Consider the following 23,639-nt stretch of genomic DNA (forward strand, 5'->3'; position numbering starts at 1 on the left):
CCACACTCAGCGGAGAGTCTGCTTCAGGATTCTCTCTCCCTCTGCCCCTCCTCCACCCAAATAAATAAATCTTTAAAAAAAAAAAAAAAAAAAAAAGGTAGTGAAATTTCTTTCTCTGGAATCCTTTTGAAACTAGAAAAATTCTCATTGCCTGAAACATCCTAAGAGGGAGGCATTTGCATGGACTTCGGACAGGGAATCTGCATGGACTTCAGATAATTTGAAGAACAATGAGATTCACCATCACAGCCCCCAGGGCTCCACGGGGCATCCGGCCCCTCTCATCATCTCTTTCGCCAGCTCTCTGGGCAAAAGCAGGTGCTTTTGCTTAATTGCTGCCTTTCCCCACAGACTTCACACTCCAAAGGAGAACCATTTGAAGAGAGCCAGGATGAACCCCAGAGAATCCCACCATCGCTACTGAATTCCAGGGACAGGGCATGTGGGTGGAAAGTATATTTTAGGGCAGTGACTCATGATAAATTGCTTCCTCCAGTCCCTAAATGGGACTATTCAATGTCAAGCTATCTCGGGCTCGGGCTGATAAAAGCAGACGGATAGGGAACCTAGTGTTGTTGTGAGCTGTTGGTCAGCATACATGAATATAAATACGGCTTGTGTAACTTAACCAAGTTCACAAAGACACATCACTTGTTGTTCTTTATGTTCCAAGTGAAAGCCAACTAATAGGCTTTAACCAAAAATGTCATACAATGTATCAGCTCATATACCAGGGAAGCCTAAGCACTGGCTGCATCTAGGGCTCAAACAGCATCATCTTCTCCCCATCTATCCCTCAGTTGTGCTTTCCTCTGGTTCCAGGATTTGAGGGACACTGATGTAGAGGAAAACCCATCCTTAAAGCTTGGACACCGTATGTGGGAAGAGGAGACTCTGATTGGCCCACCATGGTCACGTGCAAATGTGAGGTCAGGCCTTAAACCAGTACCTAAGTCCAGTTAAAGTACAGAGACTGAATTGAAAGTTGAGAGGGAGGTTGTCTTACTGGGAGATAAGGAGGTGAGGTGATAATGGAGAATCAGAGGCTGAAGCCAGATTTAAGGAACACCCACAGATGCGAATGTAAGTAAAACACAAATTCACTTAGGAGCAGGAGTCCATGATAATTTGGGGTCCTGAAGTATTTTTTCCCAATTAGTAGGTCCTAAAGGTATAACTACTATCATTAGGAGGTCCAAAGACTCTTCTGTTTTTTAATATTCGATAGGGATTCTTAACTGCAGATGTGGTCCAGCAGAGAGAAAGTAAAGAAAGCAAAGAAGAGAAGGGAACCAGGAAAAGGCCAACCCAGGAAGCAGCGAGGGAAGATTCCAGGGTGAAAGCTGTGGGACAGGTCGAGAAGAGAGCTGGAGCGCAGGGGAGGACAGAACCCAGACAGAGGGCCACGCCAACAATATTTACATAGTCACAGTTCTGTTAACACTACCAGTGTTAACCAGTTAACAAGTGATGTGTCTTTGTGAACTTGGTTACGTTACAGAGTGATGTAACCAAAAAGTGATGTAACCAAACCCCAAGAATGGTCTGGGTTGTTAAAGAACTACTTGTCTGTGTTACTAGGAGGAAGTCTGCTGACAGTAACTAAAATGGGTAAATCAAGAGCTAGAAGCACAGGACAGGTGGAGATAAGCACCAGAAGATTCAGCCAGAAATAACCAGCCCCAGTGAGCTGGCTCAGAAGGGTGGGCAGGCGGGGGAGGCAAGAAACTTCTGTGGGTCATTATGTTCCCTCATCATTTCATTTCATACTATTTGAACTGTAAACTCTGTATAATGACATTTGGGGTTTTAAAAAAAATTATCATTATTTATCATTATTTATTTATTTATCAATATTTTGACAAAACTTTATTATTGTCCAGCTTTATTGAAGTATAATTGACAAATCAATCATTAAAAACCCTTTAAATCCATTTTATAAAAGGGTGGGGAGTACCAGCTTCCTACAACAGAACCCAGGAGAACATTAGCAATTCCAGTTTTGAGAAAAATGATTGCATTAGTACTAGTTTGATGACTTCAGTCAGCTGCCAAGTAAGGATACATCTGGGGTTCAAACAAGAAGGGCTCTCAAGGGGCGCCTGGGTGGCTCAGTGGGTTAAGCCGTTGCCTTCGGCTCAGGTCATGATCTCAGGGTCCTGGGATCGAGTCCCGCATCAGGCTCTCTGCTCAGCGGGGAGCCTGCTTCCCTCTCTCTCTCTCTCTCTGCCTGCCTCTCCATCTACTTGTGATTTCTCTCTGTCAAATAAATAAATAAAATCTTTAAAAAAAAAAAAAAAAAAAAAAAAGAAGGGCTCTCAAAAAATAAGAAAAAAAGAAAGTCTCTCCAGTGCTCAGAGAGCAATTAAAAGCAGAGATCTGATTAGATTGGGAAGATGAGAATTAACTTGAACAATAATATAGTCAGTCATCTTTTTCTTTTCTTTTAAACATTTTATTCATCCAGGGACTCCTGGGTGGTACATGCGGTTAAGTGTCTGCCCTTTGGCTCAGGTCATAATCTCAGGGTCCTAGGATTGAGCCCTGAATCTGCTCCCTTCAAATCCTCTCTCTCAAATAAATAAAATCTTTTAAATAAATAAATTTTTGTAAAAAGAAGCAAAAAGAGAATTTATTCATCCCTTTGAGAGAGGAGCAAGAGAGCATGAGCTGGGGGAGGGGCAGAGGGAGAAGGGCAAGCAGTCTCCCCGCTGAGCAGGGAGCCCATTGTGGGCTGGACCCCAGGACTGACCTGAACTGAAGGCAGACGTTTAACCAACCCAGGTGCCCTACAGCTGGTCATCTTCACATGCTTACTGCAGGCCAGAAACCATCCTAAGTATATTATCTAACTTAATCTACACATCAATTGATATTTCCCCCAATTTACAGATGAGAGAATGCAGGCTCAGATAGTGTGGGGGAATTTACCTGAAGGCACACACCCTGGCCCCTCTGCCTGAGGCTAAGGGGCCTCAGGGTGTTCTGACTTCTCTTTTCTCATCATCAGTTAAACTTAGAAGTTTCTATCTTTGGTACTACCTCAAGGGGCCTGTGAAAACCACTGACCGTGGCAGTGGTCTTAGCCCCACACTTGCTGGGTTGTCTGCCCCACATATCGTAGGGAAGGCCGAGGGAACAGTATGTGCTGGTGTTCAAACCGAAGCATTCCTGGCTCCAAACCCCACTTGCTCTGCCACTGATCTATGCCAGCCCTCCAACTAGAATTAGAGCTGGCTGACAGCCCTTCCTCTACCATTCATTAACTAGTAGTGTGGCCAAGTTACTCAGCTTCTCTTAAGTCTGTTTTTGGTGGTTGATGAGGACAAATCACAGTTCCCACCTGGCACACAACAGAAGCATTTGCACAAATGTTAATCCCTTATCCCTCAGCTCCTAAATTAAGGCAGATTCTTATATTTTCTTAAGCTTCGGATCCATACTGAGGGCAGGGCACAGGAGAGGTGGTCAAGCCAAAGTTCTTGGACCCCATCCCAGAGTGACTCCAGGTAGGAGAGGGATTCAGAAATCTACACGTGGGACCTGTCCCCAGGGAATTCAGACGACTCACAGTTCTCCTGCCTTTTTTCGTAACTCTGCATTGTGCTTGAAATCTAAGCAGACAGACCAGTGGTGTGTGAGCTGCGTTTTCAAATGTTTCAGCCCTTCCTACACTGGCCTCCAGCTGGGTCTGTGCCTCCTCCCTTTCCCCCTCCCCACCTGTCCCAACCGCCTCCCCTTCCTCTGTTCTTACCTCCTAGCTTCCTCTCCACCTCCCTGCAGCACCGCACGGGCACTGTCCCTTGAGCTCAGCCCGCATTCCTACCCACCAGCCATTTCTCTGCCAGTCTCTTCACCTGCAGTGCTTTCCTCTTATCCACCTGGTAAGCTCAGATACAAGTTGCCTCATCCAGGATAACCTTCAAGCCCTCTTCCCTAGCACCACAGCAAGTTGCATGTACCTTTATTACTGCTCAAATGAAATGGTAATGTGAGACTTTTTTTTTTTTTTTCCCGGCTGGAGACTACCTGGTGGACTCACGGCCCATGAATGGTGGCAGTGTGCACCAGAGCAAAATGAAGAGAGGAAGACAAGCCCTTGACTTTACAGAGGAGCCAAAAGGCCTGGGAAGTAAAAGATCAGGAGATGGGGGTTCCTGAAAAGGCAGACAAGAGATTATATGTGGGGGTTCCCACAGCTTTTTCAGACAGCAGCTGTGCAAAAATTCATTGGAAGAACTGAGGAATGTTGCCGGCTCCATCTGGGGGAGGGCATGCTTGTGTCAAGACACTGATGCTCTTGCTGTGCTATTTTAACAAGAAACACTATTCTTTTGCCTAGGAAATGGGATTTCCCTAGTAAATTCCTTACTTTCCACCCTGTTTAACACCAAGAGAATACTTTGCCTCTATGTCCTTATCTCTAACTTCCTCCTTGATGATTAACCATACTGAATGCACTCAGATTCATCTAGTCTAAAACCAGGAAGAGGTGGTTCTCACTCCTGGAAAGAGAATTACTGAAGGGGCAGCCCCCACACACTCAAGTGCCATATCTCCAACAGCTGATTTTATAAATAGAAACAGGCATTGGGACTCTGACCTTCCCAGGAAGACCAATGGAGCCCCTGACCCAGATCACTGGAGCTTGCTTCCAAGAACTGTGCTGTTGCTAGACCAGCCCTGTAGATACTCCTTAAGTTCCCCTGGACCTGCAGGTAGTACCTCTCCACCCGGGCACTCACCCCACACTCAGGCTCTAAGCTCCCATTTGACCAAAGCCTGCAGGTGTGAAGTATCAGAAGCAAAAGACACACACACACACACACACACACACACACACACACACACACACACTTCTGAGTACATCTGAAAAATAAATGTCAACTCTATCAAGGAAAGCAAATGAAGAATACCTGGCTAGATGAGAATATCCGGACTCTTGAACTTCCCGCCTTAGGGCTGATAAGCAGGTTACAGGAGAAAGCCCTGGGGACCTAAAGGCTCCCTCGGTAAAAGGTGTGATCAAAACATGTATGCTTTTCCCCAGAGCCTCCAGGCGGGAAGCACCACCCGCGCTGATGCCCTCAGGGAGGCAAAACTAGGGTAGGCTATTGGTCCGATTTTACAAGTGGGAGCCTTCCCACAGCAGGCCAAGAGACAGTCGCAAAGTTGCACTGATGGTGCTGTGGCCAGGCGAGGTCAGGAACCCAGAAGCCAGGATCTAGATTAACACAGACGCTGCTGGAGGCGGACAGGAGGACACGTTCCGCCCGACGCTGGTGACCTCGCCTAGTGGCCCCACCTCTTCGCGCGCACCTGGGGTCCTAGAGTTGCGAGCCTCCCAGATCGCTCACCTGCTAGATGTTTGGCAATTTGGGCTTGCGGGAGCGCTGGCCCCGCCCCCACGGCTCCTTCAGCCCTACGATTGGCTCCGTGGGCTAGGGGCGGGACCGGGCGTCCAACCGACGTGATTGCGTCAGGCGCCGCGAGAGTCGTTTCCTGTTGTCAGTGGCGGAGAGGCCGCAGCGTCGGGTCGGAAGCTGAGAGGCTGCTGCGGCCAGGAGTGCTCCTCGCCACCTCCCCGCTCCCTCTGGTGAGTTAGCGGTCGGGGGCGAGGAGGGCGAGAACGGCGTCGGGGCCGAAACGCGAACGGGCGGTGGGCCACCAGCTCTGTCCGTGGTCCCAAACCCCTTGTTGCCTTGAGACTGTCCTGCTTCAGAGCCCCTTCCCTTCCCGGTCTGAGCCCCGCACCCCACCCCACTCTGACCTGACCCTTCAGCCCGCACAGCCACTGCTGACCCGTCCCCTCCATCTTCTCCCGCCCGGGACCGAGCCCAGGCCTTACCCCCACCCCCTCATCCCTGGTGTTGCGTAAATGCGGCCACACTCTTGACCCCCACAGTAGCCCAGTTCCATCCCCCAGCGCAGCCACATCCCTCCGCTTCCCTCACCCCTCACCCCCTTTGACAGCCGCAGTGTTCCACGCTAACCTCCTCTGATCCCCACCATTTCTGGTTTTCCCCTTTTCTGGCTCAGCTTTCTTATCCCAGTCTCCCTGCTCAGCCCCCCAAATTCTGCTCACCCCACCTCCACCCACCCTCATTTAATACCTACCACAAAAGCAGACGCTCTGTTGAGCTCACCCCCTCTTCTTAATAACTCTGACCTCAGCCCTATACTAAGTTTTACATGTATTTTCGTGTCCTCACAGACACTCAACCCCTAACTTCAGAGCCCACCACATCCTTTCTTATCACCTCCAGCCATCCTGAGGACCCCTCATCCCTAAGTCTTTGCTAAACTGCCCCCAGCTCTTGCCTCCCCGGTTACCACCCCTACCCAGTGTTAGTAAAATGAGGTCTCCTTGTCCCCATTTCTTCACCCCAACTCTGCACCCATTCTTCCCTTGACGTGGTTCCCATTTGATCAGAGAACGTAGAGCAGTCCCCTGCCAACCCCGCCTGCTTCCCCTCAGCAGCCAAATCAGGGTGCTTTCTCAGAGCTGGGCAGTTGCCGAGCAGCTGCATGGGTGCAGGGCCTCCGAAGGTAAATAAGAAATAAGTGTGGAGGAGGGGAGATCCACCTCCTGTGGTTCAGGGGTTTTTTCCTGGATGTCTGGTCCCCTGTACCTGTTGTCCTCAAGGGTTGTGTTTTTAGCATTCATATTACATTACTTGTGTTGGCTGCTGGAATGGTAGGTATCATCCGAATACGTGGAAGGTGAGGGATGGCTACTCCATCAGACTGGGACAGTGGAGACTTACCACTTCCTTTTGGATGGTAATCTGTAGAAACTCAGAGGCTTCCACTGTGTGGGGTTGGCTCTGGTCACAGAACCATGTCCATAAGTGTTGTCCTGGCACTTAGAAGGGACCCTTACGTAGTGCTCCCCGCCAGCCAGAGCTGGTTGCAGATTAGTCCCAATACGGAACACAGGGAAACAGTACCAGAGGTGATGTTACATGTTGTGAAGAGTGTAGGTGAGTGGGTCCTGGGGAGGCTGAAGAATTAGGTGGATTCAGAGGCTGTTGAATTGCTACCTCTTTTTGCCGGTACTGTCCTTGATTTTTGACCATTTTGGTGACCCATGAACTTAAAGAGCCAAGTTATCTCAGTAACTAGACCTTCTTGAGACACCCAGGCCCCACTGTTAGTATTTATGATCTCCTGGGCTTTTTGGGTGCACATCCCCTCTTATTCTGGTGACCACACTCCAAAGGATTGGCCGTTTTGCAGCAATTGTAAGGGGCCCCAAAGAGGACCCATTGTCTTTGCTTGCCATTTATAGTCTCGCTTCTTTGAAAATTGAATTCCCTTCTACCTTTAGTAAGGTGTGATATATCTACAGGGTTCACAGCCTATTGGCAGCTTGGTATGATGGGCAGAATTCCACAGGGGCCCTCCCACTGAAAAGTTGCATACCCCAACTTCTTACAGTCTGGAGTGGAGATACCTGCCCTGAGCCTTCTTATTTTACTCATCTGTTCATTCAGCAAGTGTATTTTGAGCACCACTGTGGGCTATGCACTGTTCTGGGCACTAGAAATGCAATGGTGAATGAGTTGGGGCAAAGTTTCTGCTTTCATTCATTCAGAATTTGGTCCCTGCTGGAATCCTAAGGGATGTGGGACAAGTGTCTGACTCTTGGTTTCAGCTCAGAACATGATTTCATGGGCCGTGAGATTGAGCCCCTCACTGGGCTCCATGCTGGCCAGGGAGCCTGCTTAAGATTCTCTCTGTCTCTCCCTCTGCCCCTCCTCCCACTCATGTGCACTCTCTCGCTCTCTTGAAAATAAATAAATAAATCTAAAAAAAAAATAAGAATATGGGGGAAATGTGTGTTGTAGGGGAGGAGGGAGAGAGGAAAGAAAGATACCCAGTGTTCATACACTTCACATTTCTGGCCTCACCCACTAGCCTTTAGACTGAGAATCACAAGCTAGAAGTTTCTTGCCCTCCAGCTGGTATTCATTTGCTTCAAAGGCCTAGTCGCCTTCACCCCTAGACACACACACCCATCCCACCCTTCACAGGACCCTTGTCCAGAACTCCCAAGTTTCTTCAGGTAGAGGGAGGTGCTGTTCACTCACTCAGCACTCACATGTCTGGAGGATCAGCTGCCTTTCTGAATCAGAAGATAACTCTGTCACTCGTTTCCGACTGAAAACCCTGACTCATCACCTGGGGCAGCAGCTGGAGGGCTTAAACACCAGCCTGTTGTTCTGCATAGCCAGGTGCAGGATCGGATTCAGGCTGTAGAGACCGAGGCTGTCACGGATGGCGGGGAAGTCTCCAAGAAGAGGAGGTTGCTGTTTACTGGTGAATGGAGTATTTCGAAAGCGGTGAAGCCAGGTCATCCATTTCTTCTTTTAATGTAAGTCTCGTCTGAGCCCTTGTCTTCTTTTCATTCTTCCTTGTCTCTGGAGGAAGTGAGATTGGAAGTATATAGAAGGGCGTGTAACAAAGAAAATCAACCAGAATGTTTCCTTCCTGTGCATTGGAACATTTAGGAAAGGACAGTTCTGAAACCTAGCTACTATGGAAAGAATCTGTGCTGCAGAGGGACTTAGGGAGTATCTTCAGGGCTGGCCTGGGAGCAGGACAGTTCTTGGAATCAAGCTCCACTGATCTGGGCCAGGGGGGCTCCATTGGCCTTCCTAGGAAGGTTGGGGTCCTAGTACCTGTTTCCATTTGTAAAACCAGCTGTTGGGAGATGTGGCACCTGAGTGTGTGGGGCCTGTCCCTTTAGTATGCTACGGATCTGGTGGGCAAGGTTGTTTCTTGTTGGTTTTAGGCTTTCTTAGATAAAATGGAGCTTCTGAGTCCCTCAGAACAGTCTGAGTAATAAGTTTGCCTACAACTCTTTGAACCAAGGACTGAGAGGCATAGGACTTGAATGAGGAAACCAGAGAATTCTGTCCCTTACCTGAGGCCCATTTCCAGAGCCTCAGTTTTCTCTTCTGTAAAATGGGGCATAATCATCCTCCTCTTACAGGATTGTTTTAAGAATTAAATCAGATTAGAGAATGAGATCCTGTGCCAGGGTGAATCAATACTAAAGGGCAGAGGTAGACTTAGGATGGTTTGGAGGTTCCTAAAGGTAGATGCCACTCACCCTTTTCTGCTCAACTGTGCCTATAATGTTTGAGGCTCTCTATTTGTTCTCCTCAGCCTGGGTCTCCCGAAGAGACACCCCTCTTTGGTTTGGTTCTTTAGTGAAGACTGTTCTGAGGATAGGAAGTGAAGCCAGTCCCATAGGATGGTAGATTGGGGGTCTGGACCTGCCAGGAGCCTGCTGGAGTGGTGACCTAGCTGTCAGGAGACCCAAATCCCAGAGATCTCCTAGACTGTCATGTTCCTGCCTCTGAGCCGGTTTCCTGCCTCCCTGAGGCATTGGGGGACAGGCAGGCCCAGGTAGGGTGCTTTGGCTACTTGCAAAGAAAAGCGTGCCCTTAACTTTGGCCTGACCCCAAAGTCTCATCCTATTTTGTGAATTGTCAAGTGGCTCTTCTCCTTGATTTCCCTGCACTGTTGTCATTTTGTGGGTTTTCTGACACTTTGTTTTAGGCCACAGTTGTCTCCTGTCCGGCCCTGCTCTGACCTCTCAGTGTCCATTGACTTTTTTTTTTTTTAGCAGACCCTGACTTGGCCAGAGCACCCACTCACTGATAAGCCTTCCTCCCTCCGATGAATACTCTATTTTGGCTTAATTCATTAGTGAGGCCTTAATGGACCTACTATTCCAATTGTTGCCATCCAAGTTCTAAGGCTGGCCAGGGGAAGGGCAGTTTGGGAGCTTGAGGTTCTGTCTGGAACAACAGGTCTAAAGGGAGGCCTTAGGCCACTGGAATTGCTGAAAGGGATTGGATGCCAGGGTCTTGGGACCAGAGAACCTGGACTTGACCTTCAGGGCTGCATAGGATAGGCTTGAAGGAACCTCACTTCCAGGATCAGGCACAATTTCAGGAGGGACTGTGACTGCAGCCCATCCCCTGTTCCCATCGCCCTGTGGCCAGAGCATGGAGCTGGTCACAGAGGAGGGTTCTGAGAACCTCAGGCATTAGGAGCCGGGAACATGGCGACAGGAGAGGTGGTCAAACAGACTTTGGCCGGGGGCCAGCATTCTTTCTGGTGGTCTGTCGTGCTGTGACCAGAGCTGGTGCTGCAGGGGCCATCCCCCCCCACACAGACCTCCCTCCCTCTGCATGCCTTTCCTTAGGAAGCTTGGCTCTGGGTCCTGTTTACCCTCAGCAGCTCCAGAGGCCAGGGCTTAAGTCAGAGCATCTAATGTCATTTAGGGCCACCCTGCTGTTCTCTGTAAACCTTTCCTGCTGGCCTGACCTTGATGTTCCCTTGCACCCCCTCACCTGGGCCCTCAGCTAAAGAGCCCTCTCCTAAACCTTCCCCTGCTCCCTCCCCACCTATCCCTTAGCCCTGGCTCATACTGGCCTCTTCCAGAAGGGGTGAGAGAAGGCTAGTCCTATTGGGAGGTGGTGGAGTCTGCCGCTTATCAGCCCTGGAATCTAAGGAAGTTCCTTGACCTGGGTCAGCTTCTATTTCTTATCTGTTAGATCAGGATAATAAAACAGCCCTCCCAGGGTGATGAGGAGGAATGCAGGAAGCAGTATGTGGAAAGAGCACAAAATCCATTTAGCGGGCCTCGGCTTTATTAACTTCTTTGGATCCAGGAGTTTTTGAGAACAAGGACAGCAATGATCTAGTTTTGGGTGTCCCTCATGCTCAGCTGTGTGGTCACTAGAGGTCTGTGTAGGTGGGAAGGTGCCTACCCCATACTGGTCCATCCAAGTGGCTGGGGTGAGGTCAGGCCAGCCAGCAGCCCCCTTTAGGCTCAGGTGGAAGCCCTCCCACCTCAGCCCCCCTCAGGAGGAAGCCAGTGCCCTGAGGGATTTACTTCAGCTACTCACACTCACGCATTCATGCCTTGGCAGTCTCCTGGCAGTCTTCGCCTGTAGGTTTGGATGGCCACAAACACTAGGGTTGTAGATACTATTTCTCCTTAGTACCTTCAGGCCCTGTGCTAGGCATTTTCCACATTCTTTTCTCCATCCGAGAGGTCTGCTACGGTGCCCCAGCATGCTTAGCTGATTAGCAGCAAATTGAGAGTCAAACCCGTCCCCCTTTAGACATGTCCCTGTGCTTCTCCAGTTTAGCCTGAGGAGAAGCAGATGTGTAGTGAGAGAGCCATCCCTCTGGAAGCTGTTTCAGTTGTCACTGTCACTGCTGAGCTGGCAGACACCAGACTGGGACAGGAGTCACAGGGGGCAGTTGCAGGACCCAGGCCATCAGTGTGAATTGTGAGCGCCTGCTTCCTGGCCATGTGAGCCCTTGACACCTCCTTGCCCCCTTAGTTCTGTGTCTAAATCAGCCTTATATGTCCTGCTTTTTGTGCCAGTACTGGGTGTGGAATCCAGAGCCCTTTCTGGACACTGCTTGGGCCAGACCCATCCATGACATACAGGACTCCGCATCTCCTGAAATCTGAGCCCACGGATTTGTTTTCCTTCCTCCTTTCCTTCCTTAAAATCCACTCTTAGCTTTTCCTTGTATATTCAAATGCCCTTCCATTGCAGTTTAAGGAAGATGGGCTAACCTCCTGCTGCCTGCTGGGGGCAGAGGGCGAGTTGGCTAGGGCTGGTGAGCTGGAACTTGCTCAGCTGGCCACCATCTGTCTCTGCAGGTGTCATGTGATTCTCCGAGGGAGCTGCTGTGTGAGTGGAAATGCTCTCAGTGGTGGAGAATGGACTGGATCCCCGGGCTGCCATCCCGGTAGGCTGCGGGGGGGGGGGGGGGGGACGATGCTGAAGGGTGGGGAAGGGTGCACAGGACAACCATTTCATTGATTTTTCTTGCTTTGAAATGAACAAGGACTGCCCAGAACGTGAGGCCTTGGGTTGAGAAAAAGTGATAGCAGAAGCAGGCTCTGAGAAGATCCTGGCCTTTCTAGAATATCTTATTGGTGATAAAATGGGAATTTACAAAAAATGATGGTCATTTAATATAGGCTACCTAAAGACCAAGGATTTCTCCAAAGAAGGCATACATATGACCCACAAGTACATGAAGAGATGCCTAACATCATTAGACATTAGGCAAATGCATTCAAAATCACGAGAGACTTCTTTGCACCCTCTGGGATGGCTAGAATCAAAATGACATAAGACTAAGTGGTGGCCCAGTTCCACTGCTAGGTGCGTACCCAGGAGACCTGAAAACTTACGTCCACATAAACACTTGTGCATGAAGGTTCATAGCAGCATTATAGCCCTGAAGTGGGAACAACCCAGATGTCTATTAATCGGCGAATGGATAAATAAAATGTGGGGTGTCCACGCAGTGAAATATGATTTGGCAATAGAAAGGAATGAAGTCCCAATACACAGTGACAGTATAGACAGACCTTGGAAACATGCCAAGTAAAAGAAGCCAGACACAGAAGGCTGCTGCCTATGTGACTTGATGTATACAGAATGTCCAGAATGGGTGAATCGTCAAGACAGAATGTAGATGAGTGGATGCTCGGGACTGGGGAAGCAGCGAATAGGGAGTGACTGCACAGTGTGTCTCTCTGAAGCAGTGAACATGTTCTAAAATGAGGTAGTGGCTGTAGTTTCACAACTCTGTGAATATACCCAAAACTACTGAACTGTGTACCTTCAATGAGTGAATTTTATGCTATGTAAATTAGGTCTCATTAAAGCTGTTGTTAAAAAAAAAAAAGAATATTCAACTTTTCAGAGAACATTAAAATGAACTGTTTGGGCTAAAATAAAAACAAAAACAGTAAAATATTTATCTGTAATCCTATCAGCTAACGATTCAAACCAGTTTTTCTGCATTCCCTTCTAGTCCTTTTCCACACACTTAGGTAACTTTGACATGCTCATATTATGACCAGACTATCCTTATATTATAATTTACTTGCTGAACATTTAACTGAGTACCTACATGTGCCAGGCACTGTGCCAAGTGTCAAGGATCCAAGGATGAATAAAAGACCAGTCCTGCCCTCCGGGTAATCCATGCAGTGCTGTAGATCAGGGAGTATGCTTTCTGTTTAACGGTGAGGACATTAAGCTCAGAGAGGTTAAGTGAAATGTCTGGGGTGACCCTGCTGGTGACCAACCGAGCTGACACTCACCTGAGCCTCTGCCCAGTTGGGATCTTTCTTGGGGTAGACTGTGATCCCTTTTTCTTTTTCAAAAGCAGCACTTGTTGCTTCTTGGTGGAATCATAGTCAGGCGAGTAAGGTAGACCACTTCCCTGCTGCACTGGGTGGGTTCCCCAAGCTCGCATAGCTGTAATGCGATGGAACCAGAATTTAAACACGAGATTTATATGGATATCAATTCACTGAAGTTCAGTTTCTTCTGTTGTTGTTTTCATTTGAAGTTCAGTTTAAAAAACAAAACAAAAATATACAAATACCTTTGCATTTTGCAAAAAAAAAAAAATCAGTACCGCGGTGCTCTGGCTTTGTTTTGTATAATTAGCTTGTGCGAACTTTGCTGTATAGACACACACATAGATGTGTGTGCCTGCATGGGTGCTTGTGTGTGTGTGGCGAGAAGCAGCCCCATTGCAGGATCTCCTAAAGGCTGTGTTGTGTCTGCCGCTGACCAGGTGATCAAGAAGAAGCTGGTGGGATCGGTGAAGGCGCTGCAGAAGCAGTACGTGTCCTCAGACACGGCAGTCACTAGCGAAGACGGAGATGCCAATGCCATGTGCAGCGCCCTGGAGGCCGTATTTATCCACGGCCTGCACGCCAAGCACATCCGAGTCGAGGCCGGAGGGAAAAGGAAGAAAAGCGCCCACCAGAAGCCTCTTCCTCAGCCCGTCTTCTGGCCCCTCCTGAAAGCTGTCACTCACAAGTGAGATGAGCTGGGGAGGTTTTGCTGTGGGGAGGACGCGGGACTCTCCCTCGCCAGCTGTGTGGGAAATCACCAGAGCCAGTCTGTTCTAGAACAGAGATGGGCGAGATAGGGGTTATTGTTAGACCAAGCCTCAAGGGCCCCTCAGCCTTCAGCCAGGGCTGGTCGCCTGTAGCAGGAGCCACCGTTACCACACGGTGGCAAACTGAGGTGGTTGTAACAGAGAGTGTGGCCTGCAAAGCCTATCATCTTTACTATGTGGCCTTTTACAAAAGAAGTTTGCTAACCCTGCCTCAAGGTGTTTGAACATCTATATTGCTAAACCTTATAACAAGGGATGGCCTTTTTTTTAAAAAAAAAAAAAAAAAAAAAAAGTGGAATCCAGACTGTCTGACTATTCACCCTGGGACGGCTGTCTCCATGGCACTGCTGAGGATGGCCTGGGCTGTGGAGCCGGGAGCTGACGCTGGGCCTCGAAGGGCTGTTTAGTGCCACCTTTGGCCCGAGGTGTCTTGTGGGGTCTCTGTCTTCCTTTTCCTGATGACTGCCACTGCCCTGTCTCAGGGTCTTACCACACTCCTGGCTGACAGTGGCTTTCTGCTTGTCCTCATCTTATTCTGTCTTTAGCCCAGTCGGCTGGGCCGCACTTACTGAACTGAAACTAAGCAGAGTGTGTTTGCCGGTCCCGCGGAGATGGGCTGCGCTCCCACAGGCGAGACATGCAGGGCACTGTGGAAGTCAGGGGAGGGGTGTTTTCAGCAAATCGAGGATTCAGGAACTCATGTTGCACATGTGGGATGTGATCTTATCCAGAACGGCCCACCAAGACATCTACATAACTGTGGTCAAGTCACTTCCCTGTGTAAAAACCCTCAGGCTCTCAAATCTGGAGTGTGATTCACTCAGTGGGGGCCCCAGAGTCTGTATCCTGACCAGGTTCCTGGGTGATTCTGATGCACAGCTACTGGCTGTGCCCCCACTTTGCCTCACTGGTTGGATACTTAATATACTTAAGACCCTGCCTTACCTGACTTTGCAGCCCAATGCCCGCTCCTCCTCTTGGAGCTGTAATCGGAGTGCTCGCCACTCCTGTTACAGAGCTGTTGCCTTCCTGCCCTTGGTGCCTTTTTTCTCTCGGTCCTCTGTGCCTAGAAGGTTCCCCTTCCATTTTCGCCTCTTGAAATCCCTTAATAGCCTAGCTCAGATACTGCCTTTTCTATGGCATTTCTCTTATTGAGACCTGGAAATGATAGTGTACTCCCGCTCCAGCTCTGCTGACAACAGGCCTCATGTGCCCCTGAAAGGTGGTCACCTGGATTGAGGACAGGGCCATGTCTTTACCCTGTGTCTCTAGGCTCTGAAGAGACCTTGCACTTAGGGGCTCATCAGATGTGTGCTAGATGAGCACATGATGTCAGGGGCCCCCGAGTAGCCGTAATGAAAATGGCAATTATCCTCCATGACAGCAACCTCAAAAAGTTGGGGGTTATAGCTTAATATTTCTAAATTCCCATAGAGCACTGTTATCCAAGATTTTTTCAAGCCTCTGTATATGGGCAGTTGTTATGACGGGCTCTTGCTAACCAGTGGCTAAAACAAGACCGCAGTGATTGGAAATCCTTTCTTGAAACAAGCCTGTCGTCCCATCCCCAGACACATCATCTCGGAGCTGGAGCACCTGATCTTTGTGAGCACAGACGTGGGCCGCTGCCGGGCCTGGCTGCGACTGGCCCTCAATGACGGCCTGATGGAGTGCTACCTGAAGCTGCTCCTCCAGGAGCCGGCCCACCTGTGCGAGTACTACCAGCCCACAGCGCTGCTTCGAGACGCCGAGGAGGGGGAGTTCCTCCTCAGCTTCCTGCAGGGACTGACATCCTTGTCCTTCGAGCTCTCCTACAAGTCTGCCATCCTAAACGAGTGGACGCTTACCCCGCTGGCTCTCTCTGGGCTTTGTCCGCTCTCTGATCTTGACCCCCTCACTACCTCTGGGACAGAACTACAGCGGAAAGAGTCTCTGGATTCAATTTCCCATTCCTCAGGCTCGGAGGACATCGAAGTCCAGCACTCAGGACACAAGATCCGACGGAACAGGAAGCTCACAGCCTCCTCTCTCAGCCTGGACACGGCCAGTTCGTCCCAGCTGTCTTGCAGCCTAAACTCTGATAGCTGCCTACTCCAAGAGAACGGCTCCAAGAGTCCAGAACGTTCTGAGGAGCCTATGTCCTACGACTCAGACGTGGGGACAGCAAATGCTGAGGATTCAGACCTGTCTCTTCAAGAGTGAGTGCTCCTCCCCCAACCCCTTCCCCCTCTCTCTTCCTTCCTTCTCTTCCTCTTTCAAGTCTCCCTTCCTATAGCATGTGATTGCCTGTCACTGAGCACTAACCACTATAGGGACATACAGAAAGACAAAGGGGACATCATCTCTCTTCCTCAGGGACTGGAGTTGCTGGAACCTATAACTGGAGGCCACATGGGGCAGTGAGGAGAATGGCTCTAAGTAGGGCTCAGAGCTGGACCAGGCTGTACGCAGTGCTGCCCCAGGGTGAACTCCAGCAGGTGACCTCCTCTCTCTGAGGCGCAGTGTAAGATATCATTGCCTCTAGAGGGAAGGAGACTCACGGTTCAGGGTTACGTGTACAACTTCCAAAAACTGCAGGGAAGCACAGTGGGTAAGGGTGCTCCTCTGTGACCTCCCGGAAGGCCTCACAAAGATGCAGACCCTGAACTGGAGGAGATGGTAGACAAAAGGGGCCAAGCAGATGTATGGAGGGAAGAGTCCATGGAACAATGAACTTGACTAGTGGAGGGAGCCTGGACAGAGCCTTCTCTTTTAAAAAATGTTTTTAATTTGAATGTAGTTGATAAACAATGTTATATTAGTCTCAGGTGTACAACATAGTGACTCACCATCTCTGTTTTAGGCCAGGCTCACAAGCAGAGCCTTCTTTATATAGGCTTTTTAACGGTAATATTTGAGCAGATAATCTATTATTATGGTTGGGAAAAGGCTAAAATGTATACAGCAAAAAGCCTTTCACGCCTCTGTCACCATAATTATTGATTCCTTACATTTTCTTCTGATGTTTCTAAATGCATCTAACCAATATGAATCTACAGATTTTTTTTAATGTTTTTTATTTCTTATCCCTGTTCCCTTACCCACAAAAGCTGTTATGAATATACCGTTTGACACTCTGTTTTGGAAGAGATCATATCAGTTTTCAGTTTGGAGCATTAGAACTTCTTTATTTCTTTTTGTTGTTGTTGTATATGTTTCCATTGCTGGTTAGTTTATTTAACCGGCCCTGTATTTAGTGGGTATTGGAATTCCCTATTTCTATAAATAACCTTGTATATGTGGTCTTTTAATTCTTTGCAAGTAACTCTGTTCAGTAAATTTACAGAAACAGAATTGCTGAGCCAAAGGATACATTGATGTGTGATTTTCCCAGGTACTGCCTAGTCACCCTCCGTCAGGGCTGTACCTTTGTCCTTTCAGCCTTGTCAGCAGAAAGTATTATTCAACGTCCGGGTATTTGCTCATCTAATAGGTAGAAAATGGTAAATTTTATAAAGCGCTTCCTTCAGCCAGACCCATGCTCCCCCAGCCTGTGTTTAGGACCTTTGTCTACTCCTGGGTGCCCCCATCCTCTTGGTTCAGACCTTTACACAGTTCCCAGCTGGTGTAGGAATAACACCAGATTGGGTGCTGGTGTGGGCTGGCTTGCGGTGGGATCGAGTTTCCAGCTCAGTTCTGCCACTTGTAAGTTCAGTAACGGCTGTCAAACCGCTTACTCTTTGAGGTTGTTTCTGCATCTTTAAAATGGAGACTCCATGGGACACCTGGGTGGCTCAGTCGTTAAGCTTCTGCCTTTGGCTCAGGTCATGATCTCAGGGTCCTGGGATCAAGTCCCACATTGGGCTCTTTGCTCAGTGGGGAGCCTGCTTCTCCCTCTGCCTGCTGCTCCCCCTGCTTGTGCGCTCTCTCTCTCTCTCTCTGACAAATAAATAGATAAATCTTAAAATGGAGACTCCCTCATTGGGCTGTCAGAGAATCAGATCAGATGCCTGGGAATGAATTGCATGCATAACAGCAACTGGTAGACCCCTGACGTGGCTTCTGAGCAGATTGGATAGAACTTTCAAATGTCAAATGGAAATATTTAGATAGAACATGCTGAAAAGGAGCAGTCCCCACCTATCTGCTAGACCAGTGGCGTGACTTGGGTTCGTTCACCTGTCTGAGCCCCTTCGTTCTCTCTCTCCTCCCACAGGCCAGCCATGTGTCTTTGTCATGTGTCTTGCTTTTATCTTTCATGAGTCTTGTGATTGGAAAATTCCAGCTGTAGGTCATTGAATCAGTGACTGTCCACCCTGTGTGGGAAGTGTCCTGGGCATTATGTTAGAACTCGGGGGGAGGGTCAGGACATACAGACCAGCTCTGGGCAGTGGTGTGAAGAACCAGCACACACTGGAAGCACACACACAGAAGCACAAATACACAGCACCATCGCTTTGAGAGCTGGGCTTGAAGGGAGTCTTTGCGCATTCCCGGATACCAGCTCTTTTTAAAATGTATGTCTTTTTTTTTTTTTTTTAATTTTATTTATTTATTTGACAGAGATCACAACTAGGCAGAGAGGCAGGCAGAGAGAGAGAGAGAGAGAGAGAGAGGAGGAAGCAGGCTCCCTGTTGAGCAGAGAGCCGGATGCAGGACTTGATCCCAGGACCCTGAGATCATGACCTGAGCCAAGGCAGAGGCTTATCCCACTAAGCCACCCAGGCGCCCTAGAGGGTATGTCTTAAGAGTAAAGACTCTCACTGACATTTAATAGTTCACTTATTTTTATTATATTACTTAAATACTTGTAACTTAAAATTAGGCATAAATACCATGGGCTTATAATTCCTACAACAGTAAAATCAAAACATCGACAAATTAAACATAAGCTACAAAACACATAACATTCCAAATGAAATGTATTAATTTAATCTTTCCCAGAAACCAAATTGCAGTTTGCTTTGTGAATAGAGGATTGATGCCACGAATAGCTTCTTTTGTGTTGGTTGGCTCTGAATTACAGTGATCACTGAGAAGCACGACTACAGTCTAGTGGTTAGAAATATGGAGTCAGGCGCCAGACCGCTGGAGTCTTGCATTAACCAGCTTCACGACCTTTGGCAGTTTATTCCTGACCTTGATGTCCTCATCTGCAAAATGGGCATAAGAATGCTAGGAAAAATTAATGAGTTAAGGTATATAGAGTGCGTAGAGCAGTGCCAGACACGGGGTGAGTGCTCAGTCGGTGATGTCATTGTCATTTTACTACTAGTGTCCCTGTGATGTTGGTTCTCCCATAACTTGTTTCAACATTCACAGCTGCAAAACCATGGTTAGTGGTATTTATCAAATGTCATTGTCATAAAGCCTTCTCTTGGGGGAAATGATTCTTTGCATATACAGCCCTCCTCTGGGCTTTTATTAGTGTCCCCTGACATCCAGATGGTGCCATGGACCACCACACACCAATCCACAGGAAAAGCACAGGCTCAATCTCTTGGCAGGGTTAACTGTAGGAGGCAGTCATCCAGATCCTCTCACCCATGCTTTTTATTTATTTTATACCGGCATCTCTATGAACACATGTATACATATGTATATAATACATCTTTTTTTTTCCAGTGTCTTCTAAATGAAAGCACAGATTCCTAGAATTTTTGAATAGACAGTTTTTTTAAAAAAGTGCCCTGAGCTGGACAGAACAAAAGTGAAAGGACTAGAGTGGTTTTAGTCCAATGTTGCATTTTTTTTCAAAGGTTTTTGAAAATTTTTCTTTTGCCTTTCCTTTAAAATCTCATCTCTCAAAAAAAGAAAATCTCTAGCACATTTTTGCACTTGACATAAATGTCTCTCTTATTCTCTTTGTGTTCTGACAGCCAGCACTGATTCTGGTAAGGCTCTGTGAACTTGATTTCACCTTGACCTTGGCATTGGTTTAGCAAAAACTCTATTTTATCACACAAGTTCTTATTGTTGGATGGCATTTCTTTATTCCAACACCCAGTCTACTCTGTCATTAAAATTTGTCTTACAGATTAGGATTCATTGATAACTGATAACCATTTTGGTAACACTAATGAATATTGCCGTAATTCTGCTCCTTTCCTTACATTTTTATATTCGGGTCCATGGAGGCTAAGTAGTCTTACCAGTGATGATAAGAACAGCCACAGTAACAAATTGAGGTTAATGTTTATTGTGTACTTGCTTTGTGCTACACACCCTACTAAGCATTTGACCTATGTTCTCTCACGTAACCTTGAACACACTCATAAGAGGTGGGTGCTGTTACCACGCATGTTTTGCAGGGAAGGGAATGAAGTCCTTGAACTTTAGGAGCCTATTGGAGGCCACAGCAGTGTGCCAGCCAAAGCCAGGACGCTGGGAGCCTGCTCTTGGTCAGTCACCAACCCACCTCTGTTCTCCACAAAGAGCTGGCACCTCCCAGGGGCGATTTGCATCCCTAGCTCATCTCAGAAGGTGGCCCCATTCTGTCACAATAGTTGGGACACAGCAGTTGGTTAACAAATGTCCCTTCCTTCTCTGCCTGTGGAAACTACCCCTTTATGTCTAGAACCCGTGAGTGCCTCAGTGCCTGCTCACTGCCAGCTGTTCCGTTGGATTTGGATTCTCATTGGTCTTTTTTCAGAGTGAGGCCGAGAGCAAGAACCAGCAGCCACCTGCCTCCCCTGTAACTATTCCACCAACACGTTTACACCTTCTTCTCATGGGGAGCCTCCTAGTTTGCTGTGATACGATTCACCTGCCATAAAAATCACCATGTTAAAGTGTCCAGTTTGGTGGGTTTTAGTATATTCACAAGGCTGTACAACATCACTATGATATAATTGAAGAACGCCTTCATCACGCTGGAAGGAAACCCTTTACCTATTGTGTGGATATACAGTTTGTTAATCTGTTTATCATTTAGTGGACCTTTGTTTTATTCCTACTTTTTGGCTGTTATGAGTAATATTGCATGAATATTCATGTACAACTTTTCTGCAAACATTGTCTTTTAATTCTCGGATTTATACCCATGAGTTGAACTGCTGAGTCATATGGTAACTCTGTGTTTTACTTTTTGAGGAACTACCAAACTGTTCTCCACAGAATCTACAGCATTTCACATTTCTACCAGCAGTGTGTAAGAGTTCCATTTCCTCTGCATCTTTGCCAACACTTGGTATTCTCTCTCCTTTTTTATTACAGGAATCCTGGTGGGCTTATAGTAGCATCTTATTATGGTTTTGATTTTTATTTCACTACTATTTAATGATATTCATCATCTTTTCAGGTACTTGCTCTAAAGGTACTTGTATGCCTTTACAGAACTGTCTCTGCAAATCCTTTGCCCATTTTTCTTTTCTTTTTTTAATATTTTTTAATTGTTTATTTGAGAGAGAGAGAGAGCAGAGAACATGAGAGAGAGCAGAGAGCACAAGCAGGGAGGTGGGGGATGGAGAAGAGGGAAGGGTAGAAGAAGACCTCTCCCTGAGCAGGGATCCCGAAGCAGGGCTGGATCCCAGGACCCCAGAGCTGAGGGCAAACGCTTAACTGACTGAGCCACCCAAGTGCCCCTCCTTTGCCCATTTTTCAGTTGGACTATTTGTTCCCGTACTATCAAATTAAGAGCTCTGTATGTTCTGGAGACTAGACCTTTATCAGGTATATGATAATACTTGCCTATAAGATATGCACATATTTTTTCCTATTCTGTGGGTTGTCCTTTTAGTTTCCTAACAGTATCCTTTTGAAGCACAAAAACTTTTAGTTTTGACGAAGTCCAACTTACCTGTTTTTTAATTGGGTGCTTATCCATTGAATGTTGTATTATAAGAAACCACTGCTTGATCCAAAGATTTATACCTATTTCCTTCTAAGAGTTCTTTTCCTTCTAAAGGTTAAGAGCTTGATCCATTTTGAGTTCATTTTTTAAATCATGTGAGAAAGGAGTCCAACTTCATTCTTTTGCATGGGAACTGTTGACTTATCCCAGCACCATTTGTTGAAAAGTCTTCTTCCCTCACTGAAATGTCCTGGTTGAAAATCAGTTGCCCGTAAATGCATGGGTTCGTCACCAATCCTGGACTAACTAGCATGTCTTAAAATATTGTTTGGGGTTTTGATGTTTTAAGTAAGAGCAGAGCTCAGCCAAAAGACATCAGGTTGAAAATGTGAGTTCTAAAATCCTCATTTCCCTAAGCCAGCATTAAGGGGAGTTTGACATACCTTCTGACCCAGTCTAAGCCATTAGGGCAATCTCTTGGGCCCAGCTAGCTTTGTTGCCATATGAACCTGCATTTGCCCATGATGTACTCTACTGGGCTCATAAGCAGAGGAGGAGACAGCAAATAGGTTTACTTGAGAAACAGAACTTGGATTCTCAGAAGCCTCAGGAGAAGGGGGAGCAGCCGCTAGCCAGTGCTCATTTTAGAAGTCCCAGGAGTATGTTTCCATGCATGTGTGTGTGTGTGCATGCATGTGTACACAAAGGCAGTAGCACTGGCTCCCTGCATTCCCTGTACACCCCTGAGGGGCAGGAAGAGCCAGTCCCACTGGAGGAGTGGCGCACAGCCCGTGTCTGCTTGCGTACACACTCACGCACCCTGTGTACTCTGATCTCCGGCGGTAGGCCCTGGGCACAGGAGGCTTCTCGGACTTCACCTGCAGTCTGGCTCCAAGGTGGCTGGGCCCTCGCACCTCCCCCGCGACGCTGCTGTCCACTTACTGTCCCAGGAACAGAGTGGGTCCTCACTTCCCCTCAGTCCGGGTCCCAGGAGTGGGTTCTGAGTCCCAGCCGGGGAGAAGTTTCGTGAGGCCTGTCAGAGGAGGGCTGTGTGGGAGCAAGGGAACAATGGATGGTGACGAGAGTTTTGTTTGTTTTGTTTCTGAAATCACAAAACAGCAGTTTTCCATTCTTAACCACTGCCCCCTAGCCTTGGGCATTCTCACAGACAACCTGTCACACAGGTTTCTTTGTTTAAAAACTTCTAGGGTGCTGTCGGAATTCAGCAAAGCCCAGGTGAACTCTGTGCCAACCAACGGACTGGGCGGACTCGGTGGAGAAGCAGAGATTCCCACTGGGCGGGCCTCACTCTCCTTCCCTGGCCCGGAGGCCAGCATCCCGTCTGATGGGCCCGCAGAGCCCCTCCCGGCGCAGGCGTCCCCTATGGCTTTGGATGGGCATCACAAGCAGCAGCCCCCTGCCTGCGCCTCTGGCGCCCTGGGCCTGCCGCTGTTGGGCACTGCCCAAGCTGTCCCTCTGGGAAGTGCTTTGGGCCAGCAGCCTGGCAGTCCCATGAGAGTGCCGGCCCAAGCGCTGGCCCAGGGGAGTGGCCAGCAGAAGCCCCCGGAGGATGACGGAGCTGCGTGGAGCCTTGGGGTGTCCTCACCCACCAGTCCGGTGAGTGGTGCAAGCTTTTCAGGGGGCGGCCCTGGGGAACTGTCTCAGAGCTGGTGCAGGGCATCTCGGGCTTGTGACCCCGAGGGGTCTCTGCCTTCTCTGCGTTAACCCCTCATGTCTCTTGGCGGATGTGAGCCAGGCACTGTGCCAGTCCCTTCCCACGGGTGTCTCTTGTCATCTCACATCAACCCCATGGAGAAGATAATTCTCTTCTGACTGTAGACTCTGCTCCTGTTCTTAACCACTGGCACTTATCAGCCTAAGGCCTCAGGCCAGG

At 48.2% G+C, this 23,639-nt stretch overlaps 1 protein-coding gene across 4 annotated transcripts in view; it reads left to right on the top strand.

The window, feature by feature from the left end:
* Positions 1–5,488: 5,488 nt before the first annotated feature.
* Positions 5,489–23,639, top strand: part of PLEKHM1 (pleckstrin homology and RUN domain containing M1) — a 46,256-nt gene continuing 28,105 nt past the window's right edge. For 2 of the 4 annotated variants that reach the window (XM_059149888.1, XM_059149891.1), the window contains exons 1-6: positions 5,489–5,596; positions 8,234–8,377; positions 11,702–11,790; positions 13,645–13,892; positions 15,546–16,172; positions 22,954–23,362. In XM_059149888.1, the coding sequence (XP_059005871.1) occupies positions 11,743–11,790; positions 13,645–13,892; positions 15,546–16,172; positions 22,954–23,362 (1,332 nt within the window). In that variant the 5' untranslated portion in view covers positions 5,489–5,596; positions 8,234–8,377; positions 11,702–11,742. The remainder of the gene's footprint in view (positions 5,597–8,233; positions 8,378–11,701; positions 11,791–13,644; positions 13,893–15,545; positions 16,173–22,953; positions 23,363–23,639) is intronic. The other 2 variants (XM_059149889.1, XM_059149890.1) reach the window with 2 other exon arrangements.

This window comes from Mustela lutreola, chromosome 15, assembly GCF_030435805.1.
Source record: "Mustela lutreola isolate mMusLut2 chromosome 15, mMusLut2.pri, whole genome shotgun sequence".
NCBI classification, from domain to species: domain Eukaryota; kingdom Metazoa; phylum Chordata; class Mammalia; order Carnivora; family Mustelidae; genus Mustela; species Mustela lutreola.